Source organism: Pimephales promelas, chromosome 1, assembly GCF_988280905.1.
Source record: "Pimephales promelas chromosome 1, fPimPro1.hap1.1, whole genome shotgun sequence".
NCBI classification, from domain to species: Eukaryota; Metazoa; Chordata; class Actinopteri; order Cypriniformes; family Leuciscidae; genus Pimephales; species Pimephales promelas.
In genome coordinates, this window is record NC_142769.1 from 40,538,713 (window position 1) to 40,563,215 (window position 24,503).

Below are 24,503 nucleotides of genomic sequence, written 5' to 3' on the forward strand. Positions count from 1 at the left end.
CGTATTCATTTAGTCAACGTTTCTTTGTATTTTTAAACCCTAAAACTTTATTTAAAGGTTTAAATGAATTTTTTTTATCAAAAAACAGCACTAAAACAGTAATATTATGAAATATTATTACAATTAAAAGTAACTGTTTTCTTTTTGAATATATTGTAAAATACAATTTGTGATTGCAAAGCTACTTACAGTAGCAACTAGCAATGAATAAGAAATATTTAACACTCTGCACTACAGTATTTCTAGATCACTAATCAAAAATATTTGTGACATTAATCATGTTCTTGTGGAGCTCATGCAGTGCTGCTGTCATTCAAACAAAAGGCAGACAAAGCATTCTGAAATACATGCCATTTTTCAATTCAACTTTTCACTGAAATTGTTGTGCTGATAGGATACTTGGATCTGAAAAAGAGAAGCAAATCTGCAGTAGGGACTTCCTCTGTCATTTTAATAACAATACAGAGACAGTATTTTACGTGGTAAACAGCCTGTGACAGCACACTGTAAGTGCCAAACTTTGCATACTCGAAAAACTCATTTGTATTCCGATTTGCATATAGTCTCAGGTCAAATATAGTCGCACTGTTGCTACTAGATGTTAATAAGAAACTGTGTTAGTACAAGAGATTCGACAGAGCCAAATCTGAGCGTGTGTCGGTGTACAGATTACAGTACATATGTGCTGGAGAGCACTCAGAGGCTCTTGTAGAAAGAACTCCATCTGTGTGTGTGAGTTGGTGACTAAGAGTGTGTGGGTTTATATGGGTGTAGAAGAGAACGTCTATGAATTAGTGCTTTACTTTAATTTGGCATTAACGATAGTTTGTACATTTTGACTTGTTTTCATAATTTACTTTCTTTGCAAATTTCTCAGATATGCTAAAAACACTTTAGCAGTCCTGAAGTGAAGTTGTCATCATGCCAGTACAATTGAGTGCATGTGTGTGTGTGTGTGTTTCTGTGTCCAGTGTGGTAGTCCTTCAGTGGAGGCGTGAAAGGCTCTCCCCTTCTCTTGGTTCATCCACCATGCAAATGAGCCCTATACACAACTCTCAACAACACTCACACACAACCCAACACTCGATCACCTCACCGTCCTCCCACTCTCCTGTACTCTCTACTTTCATGCCATCCTTTCTGTCTATTTCAGGCCAGTGCAAATCATTTCATTTCTTTATCCCCCTCTTCTCATGTCTTTGTCCTATTTTATACCTACTTGTTTTCTTGAGTGTTCTTTATTTAGCAGAGCAAGGCCCTAATTTACATAGCCTATGGCCACTGCAAGAGAGAGATAGAGAGAAAGAGGGAAATTCCTTTGGCCTTCTTGATGGTACTGAAGGCTGAATCCACACCTCTCTCACCACCTCTCTCTCTCTCCCGCAAATGCTCAACACAAGCCAAATAGGGAATCGAAGAAGAAAACAATACTGCTGCCTGCCAACTATCTCTCAGTGTGTCTTCCTCTGCATATGATAATGTTGTTGCAGGCAGAGATGTTTTCACACCATCTCTCAAATAAGAGTCGACCAGTCTTCTTTGCATCTCATGTGTTTGTTTTTAAAGGGCAACAAGGAACACCCTGAAAATGACGGCACTATTCAAATCATAAAACAAAAAAAATCCAGCTTGTGACTAAAAATAGCCATCTAAATATATCCCATATCAGAAGACGATATAAAAGTGTCAATGCCGGAATTGTTTCTCAGGCCCACACATTCACCTTGACATGCAAAAAGGGCAGATTTACAAGTCAAATTTATATTACATGACGTCTAACAAGAGACAAGAGCTATATATGAACACCTCTTCATTTGTGACTTTTTACCATAAACAATATTTGGTTGTGAAAAAAAAAAAATTAAAAGTAGTAAATGCTTTTATTCAGCTATTTAACACATTCAATTGATCAATTGTGACGGTTAATACTTTTTTTAAGTTAAATAAATGCTGTTTGTTTTAACTTTCGATTCATTCATGTTTCCACAACATGTTTAACATGTTTAAAGAAAACATGGTTTCCATAAAAATATTAGGCAACACTACTGTTTTCAACATTAATAATAATAAGAGAAACATTTCTTGAGTAGCAAATCAGCATAATAGAAAGATTTCTGAAGGATGTGACACTGAAGAAACAAAATTCAGTTTTGTCATAACACAAGAATAAATTACATTTTCAAATTAAAATAGAAACAGTTATTTTCAACTAATAATATTTAGTAAAATAATACACAGTACTAAACCATTTTATTTTTGATCAAATAAATACAGCCTTGGAGACTGGAGAGCATAAGAAACATTTCAAAAACAAAATCTTACCGACCTCAAACTAATGAATGGTAGTGTACATTTAGGGATCTGTTCAAATACCTAACCCTTAGTAGTAAACTTTTTAATTGCTATGTACTTTTTTACATTTATTTACGCAATGCATAATTGTAAATATTAGCCTGTGTGTCTTTGTAGCCTAGTGTCTTGTAGTGTGCAGACATGGATGATACTTCAAATTGTGTGTAGAAGAGATAATCAAACTAAATAAAATAAATAAATACACTTTATCAACCACATATCAATGCACTAAAAACCACACACGGCAAGGACCCGGCAACCACCCACAATTCCCTAGCAGTGTGGAGGCGACCTTTGCATTTGCAAACACCATCACATTATCTATCAGAAAATGTAAGTTTAGTTCATCACTCTTGTTTGACAAAGATAAACTAAACAAAACTGTTAGTTGGTGAAATCAAAGTCACTGATAGTTAAAATATTCCAAGGATAATTCTACATGATGTTGATTTTCTGAGAGAGAGCATTGCTCAATGTGCGCACATTTCTAGAAAGTGAATAAAAATAGACACTGCTTGGAGCTATAGTGAGTGAGAGGAAGCATAACCGTGTGTGTGTGTGTGTGTGTATTCTCCTCCGCAGTTTGTTAGGGTCAGTGTGAAGAGCACTGGTGTGTAGTGTGCTCTCTCTGGCCGCCCCCTCAGGCCCTGCTGTTGTGTAACCACCGCATTGCAGTCGCACACACAAACAGATAATGACTGAAGTGGCATACTGTATTTTTGAGATAACACAAGTGTCTTTATGCATAACTGTGCGTGTGGGTCAAGTTTTACCTACATTGTGGAGACCAAATATCCTTATAGGGATAGTAAAACCTGAAATCCCAATGTGGGGACCAAGCGAAACGGCTTCATAAACATAAACAATGTCTTAATAAAAATGCAAAATGATTTCTATGACAGTTATGTTTGGCATTAGCAGAGAGGGTTTTATGATGCATAAACTGTCTAAAGCAGACGCTAAAGTAAAGAACTAAAAAAAAAAAATTATAAGCTAGACTGTTGATGGATGATTAGTTAACTAGTCAAACATCTTGAGCGATAGTAAAGGATATGGGATGGAAAATATCATTAGCTCTATAGAGGGAATGCATTGACATCACTTTCCCGCCAGAACAATCCGACCTCAGCCTGACTGAGTAGCAAAAGATCTGCTGCATGACTGAATTTAATAGGGGAAACTGCGAAAATGCGACTAAAACAAACAATTTTATCAATTTAAACTAAATGTTGGACTCTTACTAAAGATCCAGTGATCCATGGATATTGACGTGCAGCCAGGAATCGTGTCGCCTGACATTTATGTTTGCCTGATTTCGACACCGGGGAAATAAAAGCAATATAGACCTAAACATAAAGCAAATTTGCCTGTGAACGCTTTATATAAATACAATACAGGTCTAAATCGGGTGATCACTTATATCAGTGTTACATGTAGCCTATATATTTCATCATCATCCAGCCCTAAAATTTTATAGGTTTTTTTGGTCTGTGTTTATTAAAAAAACATCCAATAATGCAGAATATGCAATGATAAATATTTAATTGATGAGTTGTTAATATATCTACAACTCATCAATTACACCTTTACACCTAAATTCAGCATATTGACACAAAATGATAACTGCAAATCCACCTTTCGCTGACTGGAGTCCAGTTGTTTCTGAGAATAGCAGCGATCCATTTGCTCCTCTTTCTGTTGTCTGTAAAAATATACCTCCGATTTTTTGTCAAATCTAGTTGTACAGTCAATCGCAAAGCTCTTTCCCACTTTATATTTGTGTTTGTTTTTCACAGCATTCACTCTGAAAACATATACAGCCGCTCAGTCTTTTTGCCACTCACTGTGAGTAACTGTGAGCAGGCACTCCGGCCGACGGTGACGTCACGCGCATACCCTCTATATATATACTGTATAATAACATAAGTCAATGAAAAACAAACGTGTGTGTATGTTTTGGTGTTTGGAGGTTCTTTATTTTGTTTATGTTCCACGAAAAACCTTAAACATCCATAGAATCTACATATCCACTACGTATGAAAAAGGTTCTTCAGAGGTTCTGTTAAAAGGGTACTTCAAAACTGGCAAAGATTGTAGATAGGTTTTTTTTTTTAATTGATCCTACCTGGAGAAAGCAGAGAAAAAAAGTCTATTGTCGTAGGAAAAAAATCAACACCCAATGCATGTTGCTTAAGAAAGAGTGTATGCTAAATTCATCCCAGAAAGTGAACATCAGAGATAGATATGAAGATATTAGAAAATAGAGATTGTAAGAGCAGTGGTTATGCTCCCAGCAGGTGTTTGGAGCCTTGCCCGAATCTTCTGCTAAAGCTCCAACAGTCTCATGTAAGGAGAACATTTCTCAATGCTCCTTGTTTCATCAAGCAATCGTGGACAAGTGGTAAAGATTGAGAGGAGAAAATAATCTAACCACGGGAACACACTCTCTGGTCCCTGGGGCACTGTGCAACACACACAGCTTGACACGATTAGAAACGCAGCGGGAGACAAGTTAAAACAGTACAGAAAGAGAAAGTGGAAAGGGGCTGGTTAAATGGCACTCTGTCTATTTACCAGTGACATCTTTCCAATATCCAGCAGCAGGTGATAAACAATGTGAGGAGAGAACAAGAAAGAGCAAATGATGGAGAGTTAGCCATGGATAGAGGCTGCTAGAGTAAATACAAGAAGAAAACACACTTTCTTTGCCACACGCAGTCATTACTCAATATTATTTCTTCACCAATCTCTCACACACACAATTTCAACCCTCTGTGTCACAATGTGGCTTCTGAGACGGAGGCCACAGACAGGGACCAAAACTGAGAATAAATATAGCTGGACTAAATTTAATCTACTAAACTCATGAAAAATTATAGTAAGCACTGATTAGCATCAGGGTGAGAGGAAAGCACCAAAGACAACTCCCAATAACCCCTGCTCCACCCAGCAGAACGCTGTGGTGAAATCCGTTCATTGCAACCGGTTTCTGGTGTGCTCACTGCAATATCAGCTCTTACATTGCACTCTTAGGCAAGTTTCTGACCGTTTCAAAATACTGTAAGAAGATAGCAGAGTAGAGGTCAAAACATAACTGTGCTGGGTCATTCCAGTGGGCAACGGGGGTTCAGCTATTGCGAAATGTGCGTTTAACAAGACTTTACTCTACTTTAAGGAAGACCGTTTTCATTGAGTAAAAAAAAGAGGCAATTGTGATCAAATTTATATATACTGTATATATGTTGCAATTATGAGACACAGTCACAACTGCAAGAAACATAAGTCATATTATAAGACATACAATGGTAATTATGAAAATATGTCAAATTTGCAATTGAAGAGTTCAGATGCAAAAGCCTCTAAGTGCCATTTGAAATTTTCTTCTAGAATGGTCATTTTCATCAAGCTTGTATATTTAAGTTCAGTGATTTCACTTAAATGGCAATGATAATTACCTATTAATTGTTATTTAAGTGAAATTACTGAACTTAAATATACAAGCTTGATAAAAATCATCATTAAAGAAGAAAATTTTAAATGGCATTTAGAGGCTTTTGCATCTGAACTCTTCAATTGTCAAAGTCACAATTAAGCGAAAATAGTCACAAATGTACAGTAAAGCCAAAATTAGGACAATAAATGTGAGGCTGCAATATTTACTCACAATTGTCTGGAAACAGTCTTCCATATTTCCATTAGCGGAGATGAAAAGTAGTTTTTTTGCTTGTTTAATGTTAATGAGTTGTGTTTAGAGGGAAAAACTATAGTGGTTGAAAGGGTAACATACAGTACTGCACACAGAAATTAAAATTCTGTCATGATTTACTCCTTCTCATGCCATTCCACTCCTGTATGACATGCGTTCTGACTGAAACCTTCTTCAAAATATCTCTGTTAGTGTTCAGAAGAAAGTAAACGATAAAGGTAAAGCCATAAAGCCTTGTTGGTATACAAGCGTAAAAGTGTGTGACGTTTTGAGCAGAGGAAGCACGGATGTGGTTTGCAGTGCAGGACAAAAAAAACTAAAACTAAAAAAAAAAAAAACATATATGGTGCTTGTGTTTTCCCTTACACATGCACATAGAGATGCAGCGGTGTCTTCTTTTTCTTTTTTTGTCTCTGTTTCTGTACTCAGGCATGCTTCTTCCTTCCCAAACCCTCAAACACACTTGATTGAGGAGGTGTGTGTGTGTGGGTGTGTGGAGAGGGTGCTTCAGTGCTTTCATCTCGGGGTGACACAGAATCCCTCCCCAGTATTATATAATCTGCACCTGCACTCAGTGTGTGTTTGTGTGTGTGTGTGTGTGTACCCTCTTGATGGTGACTATCTTAAGACGGCAAAACACAAGGAAGCCCTCCTTCCTCTCCTCTATTGGAACAACAATAAAGGGTAACAGTATAGCTAAAAATACAGTATATTGTACTTCTGTAGATTGTGTTTAAGAATACTTCAATGGATTGTTCACTCAAAACAAAACATATGTTATCATTTACTAACCATTATGTTGTTTCAAACCTGTATGACTTTCTTTCTGACTGAAATATCCTTTAAAATGTTATTTTTCTACAGAAGAAAGTAAGTCATTGGTGATGCACAAAAGAAAGTCTTCCAAGTTTTGACAGATTTTTTTTCTTTTTTTGTGTGACTTTTGTGCCTTTAATCGTAAAGTTGAGAATGGACCACAATTGTACAAAAATAATTTGAAAATGGTAAGGTGAAACGAATCATTCATCCCATTTGACATATTTTTCACTTAAAGTTTGAAATAAAGTGTGCTTCAGTTTTGAGCGTCACAACGGCCAATTCTATTCTTTTCCATTTTAGATTTTTAAATACACCGTCCTGGACCACATCATTTTTAATCGAACGACATAACTTGATGTTCTGGTGAAACTGGAGATTTGCAGCAGATCTGGTGACGTAAGATTAACTTTCTCAATTATTACAGTAGATCAACATAAACGATCAAATAAATGGATAGTTCACCCAAACATTATTCATGACTTTCTTCTGCTAAACACAAACAAATGAATATTTTTTTTGTCCATTCAATGAAAGTCAATGGGGTCCAAAACAATAATAAACAAATGCATTAATGATTGAGGGATAATTAAGGGACAATTACCTGTAAAGCTGCTTTGAAACCATATTTATTTGAAAAGTATACAATTAAACTGGACATAAGTCTTCTCTAAAGCTGTGACTATCATTTATTCTGAAAAGGACATTTTTTTTTTATTTCTTTCTTTTTGAAAAGGACATTTATGATGAAACACAAAAGGAATGATGAGTGCTCAGGTCTTGCCAGAGATTTTGAATAGTAGAAATCGTTTTCTGATGGGTGTAACTGAAGCACTAAGGTTTGATTTAGTCCTGACAAGGTGTTATAGTATGTCATGTAAATGATACATGCTGCTCAAGGGCTCACAGACAGGATGTGCTCTAACATTAAGTACAGACCTCAGAGCTGCAGGCTTTTTTCAGGAGGAATAATACACACCCACACATGCACAACCATAAGCGTTTAGCCTTAGACCTTGATAGCACAAAGTCACAAACCCTAAGCCTGTGTTTTCCTTCCTCTGAGAGTTTCTTCTACTTTCAGTATAGGCTACTTCATTCTCATTCTCTAAAACCTCTCCTTTTTTGTTCTCGTTACCTGAAACCTCTTTTGTTTCACAGTCCTTCCTTCTCAGCTCTAAAAAGTCATCGGTGTTCAGTATACAACATTACACCAAAGGCAAACACACGTACACATCAGTATACAAATAAGTATATCTGTTTGTGTTGCGTGTTTCAAATCGAAGTGTGCACTTAACTCACACGATCAGCTCCTGCTCCGGTGTTTTCCACATCTCAGTACGATTCAGTTCACAGCAAATTAATAACGTGAATACAGTTACGCGTTATTTTCACATTTGCATAATTTCCAACATTTTTGTGTGAAGATGATTACAGCATTTCTCAAGATTTGTAATGAGACATGTTTGTAAACCTGTTTCAGACTGTAGTTTTCCGCCAAAATAAAAGCTCAATTGCAGTTTCCGTCAAAATAAAAGCCTGAGGATTTAGGATTAAGAAATCTAGGATTAGAAAAAAGCATTGTAATTTCCCTACTGTGGCGTAAAGTAAAATAATATACTTATGAAATATGTATTTTCCGTTTTACATTACATATTACCGTCATAATAATAAATAAAAATATACAAAATTACTGAATAATACCTCAAAATTATTAATACTATTATTGTATTCTAATTGTTTGGCTTCCTAAACCTGTTGACTGAGACATTAGAAAAAGTTCAGGTAAAAGTCAATTTCAATTTTCAAAGAGAAAGAGAGAAAAGTCAACCTTTAAGATAATTTTGTATAGTGTATGTAGGTGCGTGTGTGTGTTAGGGTGTGGGCGGGTGAGTGTGTGTTTGAGAGATGCAGGAACTAAACATGTTCTCTGTCCTGGAGCTATAATAACATCATTCAGCAAAATGCTCCTTTCACTATATTTTAGCACAGTTCTGGGTAAAACTCAGTCTAACCAATACCTAAACTCTTCCAGATAATACCGTGTGGGCACAAATTTGACCCTGAGAAATGAAAACGACACCGTCCTACTTTGTTCGGTTACAATTCACCCCTCTGAACAATGAGAGATGTTGCTCCATTCACAACAGAGAAACCTCAAGGAACCGATCGCTGTCACAACAGACCATCTACAGTTACAGACAAGAAACACAGCCTGAACAGAATGAACTATGGATGAGATACACTCTCTCAAGTGCTTCATGTGGAGTAACACTGCTGGTGTTGTGAAATTAACAAGATGAAGGGACTTGTAGAAAACATCTCAGTGATTTAAAGTGAAATGTGAGACATCATTCTAGACTCCTCCTCCTCTCTGGCATCAAACCTGACAGCAGGTACAACAGAGGGAGAGAGTGAGTATGTGTATCCTGTTCTAATAAGATTAGACGTTGAGATGGGATTACTTTCATCTTGGCGACGTTCCCATTCCAGGCTGTCTTAAAAACAAGAGCATCTTCAGCTCCACTGTCAATATTTCAATTAATGACCACGAACAGAGATTAACCGAGCATCTAACAGCAGAAAAACAGCAACAATTCTTTGATGATTAAAATAAACAGTTGAGACGGATTTCAATTCTTCTGGGTAGAAGTTCTCATGCAGATGAAACAGATTTGAGCAACATCTACCAATTTCCTCTTTCTCTCCCCTGCTGCAAATTGCCATGCTGTTCGAGGATGTTGGTTTGGCACTGGTATTTAACTCCACTAGCTGTCCTACAATGATAATGCAGAACATGATAATAAAGCTAGTCATTCTCTCCTTCTCATCTATCCCCTATCTTCCCCTTTCCATCTTTCTTTCTTTCTAGCTCATGCAGTTACCATGACCTGGAACTGGAAGAGAGTGTCAGTTTCAGCTACAAGGTGAATACATGTAAAGTAGGACAAGTTCTAAAGTAAGGCACTCGAGTTTAATCTATTCTGCACTAAGTTTGAAATGTTCCCTCTATACATTAGACACGATGAGCAAACCCTCTTCTAAATCACACCTCTCATGAGTGGCTTTCTGGGAAATCTGACCGCCATGTCACGTGTCAAGGCACCCTGCTTGCTTTCAGTCTGTTTCACTTATCTAGCCAAATCTTCCTCTATATCTTTGTGTGTTTCTCAGTATGATCATTTTTGGACTCGATTCAGATGAACGTCACAGGAAATAACAAGCACACTAAAACCATCTTGCTGCAGACCTGACCACAGCCACAAATAGACCTGCACTAGCCTAAAAATGACTGACCTGCTAGCACTGCTTACTGGAAGAGAGAGAGAGAGAGAGAGAGAGAGAGAGAGAGAGAGAGAGAGAGAGAGAGAGAGAGAGAGAGAGAGAGAAGAGAGAGAGAGAGAGAGAGAGAGAGAGAGAGAGAAGAAGAAGAAGAAGAAGAAGAACAATGTGAAACTTCTTTACAAATGAAACCAAAAACCACTTCCTTCATGTACTGATGACAATGGCCCAGATATAGAAATGCTGATCCTTCCACCTCACACCCAAACAGCTCAGTATTAACAACATGTCATTTCTGTAGTAGTAGTTGACCTAATATTGCTAAAGCCGCTGGCATTCCTGCTGTGTTCAAATCAAACTAATCTAAACATCAATCAAGATGACTGGAGAGCTTCTTTTGGAATCGAGATCATCTGCATCACGCATTCAGTTTGCACGCGTCTGTGCTTAAATGTGTGCATTCATGTAAATTTAGGCTTTCACAGTGGCTTGTGTATGTGTTTGCCCTCTGTTTACACTGCGGTGTTGTTTGGTGCAGTGCTGATGCATACGATCGCCTTATACTAGACCGCTCCAGATTTGACAAGAGCCGGGCACAGAACAATGGCCTTTGATTAGAGAAGAGGTCTGTCTCTCTTTCTCCTCTAAAACTCCTCGAGTGGACCAGAGCGACGAATGACTCATTCCTCCCTGTTGCTTCCTCTCTCTCTTTCTCTCAGCTTCTGGCCTGCATGAATGTGTAGATTGTCACCATATCACTCTGACACTGCTCATGCCCACAAAACCACCAGTTCTGACTCTTCAGACCATTCCCATTTCAGACTCTCTGTGACTATTCTTCCGAGTAACAGTGCAGATGAAATTTCAAATGACTCTTTCATTAACAGGACATAAAACATTTGAAACTGTTAATCCATATTATACTGTACCAGCTAAAGCATCACAATACAAGAAGTATCATGAGTTTACACATTTTTTCAATTAATTACAACTACTACTACAGTGAATATTATTGTACAAAACAAAATAGTTCTGAACATGACTTAATGTCTTCAGTTTCACACAGCAATGCAGTTTTCACTGAGAATTGAAGGGAGACTTCAAAAGCCCGCAACTTTTATTGAGTAACTGTAAAGATATGTCTGCAATAATGAACGTGAGCAAAACTAACAATCCTAAACCTCTCCAAAGTCCATAAAACGCACCACAGGAAGTGCTTATGCAGTTCACTGCCATGTTGTTATATTCCACATGCACTATTTTTAATTATTGATTAATGTGTTTCATTCAGTTGCACACAATATACCAACATACATCACGTAATACCATTTGAAATATACTGTGGCACTGCTTGTATTTTGAGGCACAGGCATTGCGATTCAATTCGGGGGTACACCATGCAACCCTATTTAACGTTGTATGGAACCAGCGCAATACTAAAAACATCTGAAAAGTGTTGATAGGGCTACAGTCATATCTGACCTGGATCAGCCTCAATGCAAGTGCATTGCTCATACTGGTGAACCAATCTGTGATCATCAATTGATCTAAAGAAAGATAGTAAGAAAGAGAAAGAAAGAACTAAAGAAAGAAAAAAGGAAAGACATCCAATTTTGCAAAAAAAAAAAAAACAAAAAAAAAAAAAACAAACAACAATGACATCTGATCAAACTCTGTCTACACTAAAGATGTGTCTCTCTGTCCTGACTGAATTAAACCCCTGGACGCTTCCTGTTATGTGGAGTGTGTATAGTGTGAATCAAAACCCTCCGTTGCTATTTTTAGTGGCACAAAACATGCTCTGAAAAGCAGAGAGTGTCAAAAGAGGAAACACAGAAGTAGACTTCCTTCCTGCTTCAGTTTTCTTCATTTAAACTACGAAAAAAATAGACGAGAGAAACTGAGTGGGCGTCAGCGTGGCCTGATGGCTTCCATTTTGTCCTGACTGGAGATGCTACTGCTGCTGCTAAGTGTGTTCATCATGACTGATGCTATGTTATGATGTGCAATCTGTCTACATTAGAAAAGAAAAGAGACGGAAACTGGCATACACACTGTATTATCAATCATACTAACAACCAAGTAGCTGATTCCTCCTCTTTTTCACTGACACACATTAAACATTATGACTGGGGATATTAATTTCACTCATACAATAGACAAGGCTTGTGTCTTAAACCCGTAACATTTACAGCATTTCATTTTTCGGAATGCAAAAAATAAAGGCTGTACGACGCAACAAAATGACAACATACTTGACGCTTACATACAGCTGTATTTCAAACAATGAGGTTTCACTCTGGGTGAAATTATCCAGAATTACACGACAGAAATAGAAAGCAAACAATTTTGACAAAATACAAAGAGGCAGATTGGAGAGATTTGATTTACCAATTGTCACTTTATCACACCTACTTAGGGTGTAAAAAACATGCACAGTCGAAACAGGTTCCCCTGGGCGGCTGTGATGATGACTGAAACTAAAAGCTACCTGCTGCATCTGTGGACCTCTGTGCCTCTCGTTCACTTGTCCTCTGCTCTCTCTGCCACCTGTCTCTCTCATACACATGCCCTCATAATGTGAGAAAGAGAGAGCTCATTAAAGCAGGCTTTTCTTCAGAGGATAAAGGATTTCTAGTTTGTGTGTAGATCACTTATGGGCCCAGCAGAGCGAAAACAACATAAATGGAAGATGGTGGGAAATAAAGCATGTTGTACATGTGTGCCCTGTTACATAGCTTAGCACTTACCGAAAGAAAGAAAGAAAGAAAGAAAGAAAGAAAGAAAGAAAGAAAAAAGGAAAGAAAGAAAGAAAGAAAGAAAGAAAGAAAGAAAGAAAGAAAGAAAGAAAGAAAGAAAGAAAGAAAGAAAGAAAGAAAGAAAGAAAGAAAGAAAGAAAGAAAGAAAAGACAGATCCCTGAATTAAGACTCTTTTGAGGTTCTTTTTAGTGAACCAAAACCTTACAACATTACCAGTCAGTCTCCCGATTCACAAATCACGTATGATTTATATGAGCTGGTTCTTTTTACTGAAACATACAGCAAGACCAATGTAGGACCTATGAGTGGTGTATTTTGGCAAATCAAACACATACAGCGCAACCAATTGGTGGTTGAGGAGATTCCCTTCTTCTAGCACTTTGAGTGCTGAGAAAAACGCTATATAAATGTACTGAATTATTATTATTATTATAAGCCAGTGTAGTCCAAATGATCCACAAACAAAGAAAACAAAAAAAAATACAATAGCCTCAGAAAAGCACATTTGTCGACCACATAATCATTTTTAGAACTGTAATAATTAGGTCCACATAATGCCATTGAGGATATGTACTGTGCAGTTATGAACTACGCTGTCTACGCAGCCGGTTGTTTTTTGTTGAACCAATAACACACACCAGGAACTTCCGGGAGACTTGGGATGTCTGATATTTACACAACTAACACATATCAAATCTGCCGCCTTTTTCAAACAGTAACATATTTTCCGCTGTCGCAAACCTCAACTGTGCGCATGCATCGGTGGAACGAGACGATAGGCTTAAATGTTTCCCAGCTTGACTGTTAAAAGCAGACGATTGGCATTCCAGCGGGACGGGTATACGGGAGGGGTTGTGCATACAACCGCCATCTTTGGTGTTACAGGTTTTCCCTATATAGTTGTATTAAGGATTGAGGAAGTGGCATGTCTCTATATAAATAGTCTCTGTCCAAACGCACAATGCTTCGGCATGTTACCCTCGCTCGAAAGCTTGCCAGACCTCCCGTGCCTAGTTACGGTTGCTAAGACACGATTGGCCAGTGGCGGTTTTCGGGCGTGGCTTTGCGAAGGGTCAATTGCATTAGTTTTTTTTTTCCTGAAGTAAAATAATCTTTAATGAAACTGTTAAAGAACCAAAATCATTAAATCATTAAGATTAATCATTAGAACCTAAATGATTGAATTCCTTATGCCTCCTTTAATTATTCCGAGTGCTATTCATTTCTTTTTAGCTAGTACTCCTTTAAACAGCTCCTCTGTTTCCAAACACACAAAAAATGCTCCATCTCATCCTCTCTCACACACACGCACACACAGACAGACACGATCCGACAGCTATTCCCGTTATTTAAATGCTCTGCAATCTTTCTGTCGCTTCGACACCCTGTAGACAAACCAGAGATCCTTCAGGCCTCTGTCGGACCCCTCTTACACAGTCTCTCTCACTCTCTCTCTTTCTCCTGTCTTCTCCATTTCTTCGCTCCATTGCCTTAATGGACTGTCAAGGCAATGATGGACGGTGCTTTTCTAATTAGGTTTTCAAGTTTAACCCAGAAAGAGAGGGAAAGAGAAAGAGAGGGGTGATGAGAGGAAGAAAGACAGAAAAAGGAGATGAAAAAAGAAAGAAATATAAACAAGACAGGTACAATGTGAACGCAAAAAGGGAAACAAATGAAAAATCCCAACCCGATCTCACGACCAAGTCGTACGAATTCGACGAATGATTAAAAAGTGGCTAATTCGTAACAATTCATACAACCTCACTCGTGCGAATTAATACGATTTTGCTAAATCGTACATATTTTACGAATTGGCCAATTCGTATGAATTCGCACGAATGACCTACCCCTTACCCCGCCCCTAAACCTAACCATCACGTGGGTTTAGACAAATCGTACGAATTAGTACGAGTGAGGTCGTACGAATTAGTACGAATTAGACACTTTTTAAACATGCGTCGAATTCGTACGAATTGGTCGTGAGATAGTGTTGAAAATCCTCAGGAGAAAAAGAATCAAATGCTTTAGAGTTCAGTTCAGTTCATCTAAAAATGAAAATTTGTTCGATCGGTTAATTTAAACTAATTATTTACTCATGTCATTACAAATACATCTGCTATTTTTATTTCTGCTGAACACATTTTAAAAGAATTGTTACACAGCTTGCCAGTTCATAGTAAACAGTGCCCTATAATACACCATATATGACTTGTTCTACTCCATCTCTTCTGAATCTTCAGACAGTTTAATTTGAGGAACAGACTAAAAAACAGCATACAGTTTTCAACAACACTAAATAATAAATTTTTTTGGGGAGATGTAATTACAAGAAGTTCATGAAAAAATATGCATCAAAGTCTCCCTTGTGCCTTCGTTTACTAGTTCTCCTGTTCGCTCTCTTTGTCCCTTGTAATAATGTATTTAAGGTTGTCTTCCTCCACATGGACCCATAAAATCCACTAGGACAGAACATCAATACAAAAGGGGTTTAAAGTCTCCTGCTGAAAGAGATTAGAGACAGACGTTCAGTCTGTCTTTGTTTCTAATTACTTTTTACTTATTAAAGACAATTATCTGTCAACATAATGTGATGTCAATAAGAAAACAAGGTTCTGTTTTAGGTATAATGTGATTATGACATCCTGTATATATATCCTAAAGCTAAAACACCAGTTTAGACAAGATAAGTGGGTGTCTAGATCATTTTTTAGATTTTATTTTTTAAAGTTCAGCAGAATTCAGTTACAGCTCTTTCAGTCCTGGACATATATTTGACATGGTTTAGCAGGTCATACTAGAAAAAATGCAATTGCTACAGTAAGAGTAAGTGGCACGGGTCTTGAATATATAAAATCCCTTTTTTTAGGTAACCCAAATGATTAAAGAGCCATTAGTGGTGGGTTGAGACTCAGGGTTAAACTCACTGCGGGTTACTCTCAGATAACACATAAGGTCAACTTCTGGGAAACACACAGCAAAGGGAAAAACACAGTCATTCCTAGACATATGAGACTACCCGTTTCCTCAAGTAATTCTACAGGGCCTTTACACACATAGCATGACCCTTGACCTCCTCCTCCAACTGAATACAGTTGGGCTGCGTCCAAAATCGAGTACTACTATGTGAGTAGGTATTATATTTAAATAAGAACGTACTTCGCGACCGTTTAAAAAGTACTTACATGCGCCATGTTGTTGTCACGTGACATACGCTGTCACAACAGTGCGAAAATTTAAAGAGTGACTGCACCAACTTCGCACTGTTTTTAGTTCTGCTTTCTGTTTTCATCTGCGATTTTACGTCGTCCGAGCAAACAATCAAGAGGAGGCGGCGGTCAGCTGCTCCCAGATCACGCCTTTTGCGGAATTTCTCAAATAACATTTACCTAATAAATTTTACCTCATAAAACACACACACAACAAGGAAAAAGACATTTATTTGCTTGTGATATTACCATAAATAAATAAACATGAATGAATCAATAGAGATACGCATGTGTGTCTGTGTTTATCTCCTAACGTTACAGCCGCGTCTCCGGTTTCCGCCATTTTCAAATATAACGACAACAACTTCTCTCCCGTGGCATCATGGGATAGTTAAGTGTCCATCGTATGTGCACGTCAGAATCTCGCCGGATGAAGTAGGTAATCTGGGTACTTTTCGCCTACTGTTTTTTGAAATCTATGATTTCGGACATACTACTATGCTCGCGTACTGTTTTTCGCATCCTATATAGTAGGGAATTCGATTTCAGACGCAGCTTCGGTTTTCAGTATCATCTATATGACTGTTCAAACAAAAACACCCAGGAGCACATGAAACATTCACAGAGCTCGCATCATCCACATAGTTTGAATTTGTAGGCTTCTCAAGACATCTAGGCATTTCACTTAGTGCTACAGTCTTCTTGGAAGTTCCTAAATGCAAACCAACTATAAACAGTAAAAACAGATTGAAATACAGTAGAAGCTGTAGCACAGTGGTGATATGCCTGCTCGTGCCAAGAAATTCACTGATATTAAAAGTCTGTACTATTAAATTAAAAATAAAGCGCTTAAAGGGATACTCCACTTTTTTTGGAAATAGGCTCATTTTACAACTTCCTCAGAGTTAAACAGTTGAGTTTTACCGTTTTCGAAACCAGTCTGACGATTTTCTGATATTTAGAAGAATATCAGTAACCACACAGTTTCTGTCTCGTTACTGATATTCTTCTAAATATCAGAAAATCGTCAGACTGGATTCGAAAACGGTAAAATTCAACTGTTTAACTCTAGGGGAGTTGTAAAATGAGCCTATTTCCAAAAAAAGTGGAGTATCCCTTTAACATTAAAATCAGTATTTTCAAAATGCCAAGTGAAATTGTGTAATAATCTATAGCATGAATACAGTAATTTTGAGATCTTAAAGTTTTTGCATTCAATTGTGTTATTAAATTCTTAGTGTTTTTAAAAATGAGGCAACGGGGAAAAAAATACAGGAAATGAGCATGAACAATTAAATATCCAATATCGTCCATACTGTAAAATGCACCTTTGAAGTAAAAAAGTACATAGATTAAAAGAAAAATAAATAAATAAATAAATCACATTTTATGTTACATTTTGATTTAACAATGTTGGTTCCAATGGCAAATAATAACATCACCATAAACAACACCAACCGAAATAGAAGAAATATATTTACCCCTCAGTGTCACACCCACAGTCAAAGCACTCGTCTTCACTTCTCTTTTTCTACCCTTAGCCATGCTTTCTATTTCTGTCTTTCTTACTAGAATGTTGTTTTTCTCAAAATGTTTTGCTTGGTCTTTGACTCTCAATTTTGCTACATCATTTAGTCACCTTGCTAATCACCCTAAACGATGCCTTGCATTTCCTACCCCTCCTTGAGAGGCAATTTCTCTCACAATTACAGCTTTTCAAACTGTTAATATAAAGTGTTGCTTTTGTATAAGAAAAAAAAAATAGCTGGACACCAGTCATCCTCGTTTGGTCCGCTACCTTGAGGAGACACGGCTAATTACCGCTAGTTGTCATGGAATTCTGTCCTTTCTGAATTTGTCTTGTGTCATTCTGTTTCTCAGCAAATGGACTGAATGTGTCTTCCAACTAACACACACAAAACACCACAACACACATTCTTTTCCTCCTTGCCTGCCTCCAGTTTCTGCGCACAAAATTAATGAGGGCATAACAAAAAGGGCAGAGAGAGAGGGCGAGAGAGACAGAGTCTTATGTAATTCTTTACCCCTTGGAGAGGAAGAAATAGAATAGGGCCATCGAACACTGAAAGAGTTTGACATGATAAATGAGACCCTCAGAGGAAACCTGTTACAGGATAAACCTACACACATCGCCGCTACTCTCTTCTTTCTCCTACTTCACACACACATAACAAACTCTTTCTACAACATCTCAATTTGTCTCTATTTTTTATCTCTTCACACCACAGTTCAAGAATTACAATTTTAACTGCCTCAAACAAATCATCATCCATGTCACCCAGGCTAGTAATGTAACGTGGCAAAAGATTTACATCAGCACAAATGAGCAGGATTTGCAAAACATTGTTTGTTGAGCTCTGCACACACTTATTTCTCAGATCTCCTCCTATTGACTAATCCAGTCATCATTAACATACCGTTATCATAGATAGAAACACATAGGGCATGTTTGGAATGACATATTACCTACTATTTTGTAATGAATGTAGTGTGTAGTAGCATACTGTGCACCATCTCTGAAATGAAATGTTTTCAGCTTGGCCTTTCTAGGATTACGATTTGAGTTTATCTTTAATAATTACATAGCTTAAAAAATGGAAGCCAATCTAATACATACAAAACATTCAAAAGTTTAGGATCAGTGCGATTTTTTTTACTGATTTTGAACAAAGTCACCAAGGCTGCATTTATTTTATCAAAAATACACTAAAAGCAGTAATAGTGTGAGATATTATTAAAATTTAAAATAACTGATTTCTATTTTAATTTAATATTCTAAAGTGTGTTTTATTCCTGTCATGGCAAAACTGAGTTTACGTGAACGACGCATCTTCTGTGTCACATGATCCTTCAGAAATCAGTCTAATATGCTGATTTGGTGCACAATAAATAGTTCTTATTGTTATCAATCTTGAAAACAGCTGTGCTGCTTAATTTTTGTGGAAACCGATCCATTATATTTAGCATTCTTAACATAATTAATTTGCAATATAGAATTTCTTGCACAAACATATACATTGTAATGTAAAATGCTGTGAATTTTACAGTCAATTTTCATAAATGTAATGTATCCTTGCAGAATAAAAGTATTCATTTAAGCCTAGACCCATTTTTTTACATTCAGGGTGTCAAATGTACAGTAGTAACTTAAAACACAATTTTTATTTTGTTATATCCAATCAATTTCTATCACTGCGTGCTCATCATCAAAACGCTCATATGGGGTAACTGTCTAAGATACCTACAAAATGTACAACACGATGTTAATTTTGATTCTACACATTTAAATGTCAGTGTGTGCAAGACAACAACAGGTAATAAATTAACTCAGTCAGGCTGAAATGACATGACACACTTAGCAGGGTTTAACAAGTATGCTAATGAAGGGGAAATCACTAATGAGTAAAAGGAAGAAGCATGCAGTCAGTGTTTCATGACACCAATCTAAGCACACACACACACAAACAGACAATTATTTTTCATCATTGAACTCAATTTTTATTCTGCATTAGCCTATCATTATTCTCATTGTCTGATAACCATCCAACAAACCATCAGCATTCATTGACTGTGTGTGTGATGCATATTGTACACAAAAATAGCAAGCATTGATTGAAATGGTCATGTCCGGTCTGATTGGCTGCTTTACGCAACCTCTGGTACACAATGTTATTTTGGATTAGGGCTGTCACAATGAGTGCATCACCGAAAGCAATAATTATTGTGGCATAATCTACTGAAGGTAAACATGGCTGGGCTCTCAGATTGCAGTAGTTTATAAATCTTAACTGACTGCGAAATTTTGTTGCATTACGGTAATAACGAGAATCTTCACAGATTTTTTTCTTTTAAATCTCAAACCTGCACAAGCTACAAGATTTGAAAATTGTGGCTTATCACACACTAAAATGGCCCCCACAGTCACCAGACGTCAACCCAATAGAGCATCTTTGGGATGTGGTGGAACGGGAGCTTCGTGCCCTGGATGTGCATCCTACAAATCTCCATCAACTGGAAGATGCTATCCTATCAATATGGGCCAACATTTCTAAAGAATGCTTTCAGCACCTTGTTGGATCAATGCCACGTAGAATTAAGGCAGTTCTGAAGGGGGTCAAACACAGTAATAGTATGGTGTTCCTAATAATCCTTTAGGTGAGAGTAGTCTGGTGTAGGTCTAGTCAAAATAACCTTGAATTTGGATACATGTTGTTTTTTGCCACAATAACTTGCGAGATGTAAGATATTTAATTTTGTAAGCAAAGTAAACAATGAATACAAGGTGTTTGATTTCATTTATTCACTCATTTAATTTCCTTGTTATCTAATTGATGACTAGTCTATTCTTGAGATATGGTTTAGACGTCTATTAAATTTTCATTGACAGTCAAAATTTTGCCTCGTTTTAGCCTAGACGTCTGGCCTGTGTTTGGACGGCTATTAGATGTCTTTTAAACGCAAAATTGCTTGCTGGGGTCTGTCTACTTGTTAACTTGTCTCTCTCATTAGCTATTGTGGAAGTACTAATATAGGCATAGTCATAATTATCTAAATTTAAAATCCTAAATATCAAACATGTTTGTGTCCGTGAGCTTATCGGAAGGTTTAAGGATTGATCTGTTTAAGGATTGACCTGTAAAATATTACCTGATAATCTGGGCCGAACATCGGAATCGACCAATGGCTTGTGTATGACTCAGTAAATTAGATCATTACCTGCCCTTGCACTGACACGTCTTAAAATATACCACTGTTATTGTTTTGTCTCAAAATCCACACCAGTAATGGTTTTCTAAGACTTTATTATAAAAGCTACTTAAATGTCTTAATTGAATTTGGGCCTAATCCTGGCTTAATCTAAGCCCTGTCTGTGGAGTGTGAAACCAGGCTTACAGTACATGCGTACAAATACTCAGGTTCAGATAATGTAAGAAAAAAAAATAAATAAATAAATAAAAAATAAAAATAAAACGGCAGCTGTCGACCAAGCTCTTTATCTTTGAAGGGTTAGTTCACCCAAAAATGTTCCAACCCCATAAGAATTTTGTTCATCTTCGGGACACAAATTAAGATATTTTTTTATTAAATCTGAGAGCTGTCTCATTCCTCCATAGGCTTCTAACGGATTGAAACTTGCCGGCCCAGAAAGTTATTAAAGACATAAAATAGTCCAAGTGACTACAGTGGCTCAATTTTAAATTTATCAAGTTACGGGAATACTTTTTGTGCGCATCACACACATGACCAGTGTCGGCCAATAGTGAGGCTAAGTGTGACGTACAACACAGAAGCACTGACTAAGTGAACTCACTCGAGGCCCGAATAGATTATATTATCGAGAATAATAAAGACGATATTTTTGTTTATTTTATGTGTACAAAAAGTATTCTCGTCGCTTGATAAACTTAACGTTGAGCCACTGTAGTCACTTGGACTATCTTAACGATGTCTTTAATAACTTTTCTGGGCTGGCAAGTTTCAATTCCTTAGAAGCCTATGGAGAAGAGATCCAGCTCTCAGATTTAATCAAAAATATCTTAATTTGTGTTCTGAAGATAAACGAAAGTCTTAAGGGGTTGGAAAAACAAGAATGATTAATTACGGACAGAATTTTCATTTTTGGGTGAACTATCCATTTAAGTAATAAGGCGAGTGCTTGTAAGCACACCCTTATTTCCCGTCAAAGTGAATGTGTACACTATGTGAAAAAAATTTTAAAAATTAAAAAAGACAATATTTTCATAGATGTCTCCCAAGGGACATTTCATCTGAGATTTAAATAAGAAAAACTGATATATTTGTGAAACTATCTTTAAAAAAAATATTTAAAAAAGAAATTCATACTTTTATTCAGCAAGGATGCATTAAATTAATCAAGAGTGACAGTGACCAATTTCACATTGTTGCAAAAAAATTAAAAATTATTTCAAATAAATGCTGTTCTTATGAGCTTTCTATTCTTCAAAGAAACTTAAAAAAAGGATCATGGTTTCCACAAAAATATTAAGCAGCACAACATTGATAATAATAAGAAATGTTTGAGCACCAAATCAGCATACTAGGATGATATCTGAAGGATCATGTGACAGGAATAAATTATATTTTAAAATATATTAAAATAGAACACAGTTATACTGTAAATTGTGATAGTATTTCACAATATTAATGCTTTTACTATTTTTTTTATCAAATAAACACATAAACGCATGTCTTGGTGAGTATATAAATCTTAATGACCCCAAATATTTTTGAATAAAAAATAATTATCGAATAATTTCTTATTAGTGAAGCGTTAGACATTCATTGACAAAATGAAAACGTTAACTTAATTGGCATCTGTGTAATTGCCCGATTCAATTAGTTCAGCTTCATTGGCTTGCTGATACTGACTAATATTCTGCTAATTTCATCAACCGCACAGTCAAGATAAACATGACTGACATGAGCAGGTTCATCTTATTACAGTTATGATCGAAATGTTCACGTACAAAAAGCCATTGCTTATTTGAGGTCTGCTTACTCTAAGCAGATCAGATGGTTAAACTGATCTGAGGTCAGTTTTCAGCAATTTATCAGAAAGGAATGGAAGCTGATGCATTCAAGCACACAGATAAAGGCCTGATCTGAGATCTGTTCAAAAGGAAGCTTAGAGCTGATATGATTTGTTATGGTGGCACAGCAATAAACCTTTGAACTCTGTAAGTAGCAATACAGAGTCTTAAATGTAAAAAAAAAAGTTCAATGGGCCTGGTTACTAAGTTATTGCTAAGCTCAGCAGTGGGAAGGAGCAATCTATAACATTTGTTCAGTTTCAATGACACCAGACTCTAATGCAACAAAACAGGTGGCCTCACTGTTGCAGTCACATTTAACACTCAGGATCTCACATGGGTCAAAGGAGAAAGGTCACCTGACACATGAATGAATACTGAATTGTTGGGGGTGGGAAGCACAAGCACTACCTAGATTGTCTGTTGTCAACATTAAGTTTATCTATATTTAGGACACATTTTACAGTCTGCTAACAATTCAAACAATTCTTCTGTCATCATTCTATCACAATGCAACACAAAGCTGACACAATAAACAAGGATGTGTGAGGGTGCAAAAGTCAGACTAGCCCTCATTGTGTTCTTGAACAGACTGACCTCGACACCAAACTGTCAAAATCATTATGCAAGGAAGAAGCTTTTTAAAACAGCATTTGAGCTTTTGATTAATAAAGAACATGTGCATCCACTTTGTGGACTAGGTTTTGTCATGTGCAACACAATAAGCTTGCTAATGACTGTCTCATATCCTTTTTCCATTTCAGGAATAAACATTAGTCCAAACTGACATTGATATTGTACATACACTGTACTAGTCATCATAGCATGCCAAGTATTGACTGATTCTGAGCCATCACCGACTGTTCGCTGGATCAATATGCACTCCAGCTACAACCATACAACGTGTGTGTGTGTGCCCTTCATCTTTTGGGGTGTCCAAGTGTGACTTCAGCAACTTTACTCACAGAAAATATTCTCTACTTAGAATAAAATAATAAATAAAATAAAAATACAAATATCTGGGTGGTTATCTTTTTTCTCTCATATCCCTAAATCTTACCTTGGCTCTTATCTGACCAGACGTGGACACTTTTCGGATAAGTTTGTTAGAGGTCTCCTCCGGCTCCCCGTCACTGTCCGATGATTCATCACCCGCCTCGGCTTGAGGGTCCGGAGAGGTCAGGGACTCCCGGGGCTCCCCGACATAAAGGACATTTGGATTGAACTTTGAGGCCATGACTGTGCAAGTGGACAGGATTTTCACTGCACTTGTGTCCTCCTTTGTGCCAAGTCAGCTCTGAAACAGAGAAGGCATTGCTCAACGGCTGCTAACAGTATTGATTCCCAAAGAGACCTCTTCTGCTTTCATTTTAAAGACCAATGAAGATTTAGGAACTACAGTGTTCATAGCAAATTCATTTCCACTATTTTGATTGTTTTAAGGCCAACAAAATATACCAGTGAATAAACCAAAGGACAGTTAACAGCAACATTTAATTGAGATGAGAGACAGCTTTCTAGGAGATATATAATCCAATGTTTTGCTACATTAGGTAAAGCAATGTTTATTATTATTTGAATTGGCTGCCATGCAAAACTATACGCATATGCTTGCTTTCTGTGCAAATTATAGTGGTTTGCGAACGTAGACGCTTTAATAACAAATAATCTATTGAGCGATTAAGTTGGGCTGTGTAGTGTGTATACATGTAGGTCACTTAAAACTATTTGATGACATTTTATTTAAATAGGGAAGCACATCTAGATCTAGCCACTGCCTTACCCTTGGTTCACCCTCCGTCTATGAAC

At 37.0% G+C, this 24,503-nt stretch overlaps 1 protein-coding gene across 2 annotated transcripts in view; it reads right to left on the bottom strand.

Annotated features, from left to right (window-relative positions):
- LOC120462588 (diacylglycerol kinase delta) overlaps nt 1–24,503 on the bottom strand; it is a 101,978-nt gene that overhangs the window by 75,905 nt on the left and 1,570 nt on the right. For both annotated transcript variants that reach the window (XM_039651178.2, XM_089129697.1), the window contains exon 2: nt 23,755–23,991. In XM_039651178.2, coding sequence (XP_039507112.1) covers nt 23,755–23,931 — 177 coding nt within the window. In that variant the 5' untranslated portion in view covers nt 23,932–23,991. The remainder of the gene's footprint in view (nt 1–23,754; nt 23,992–24,503) is intronic.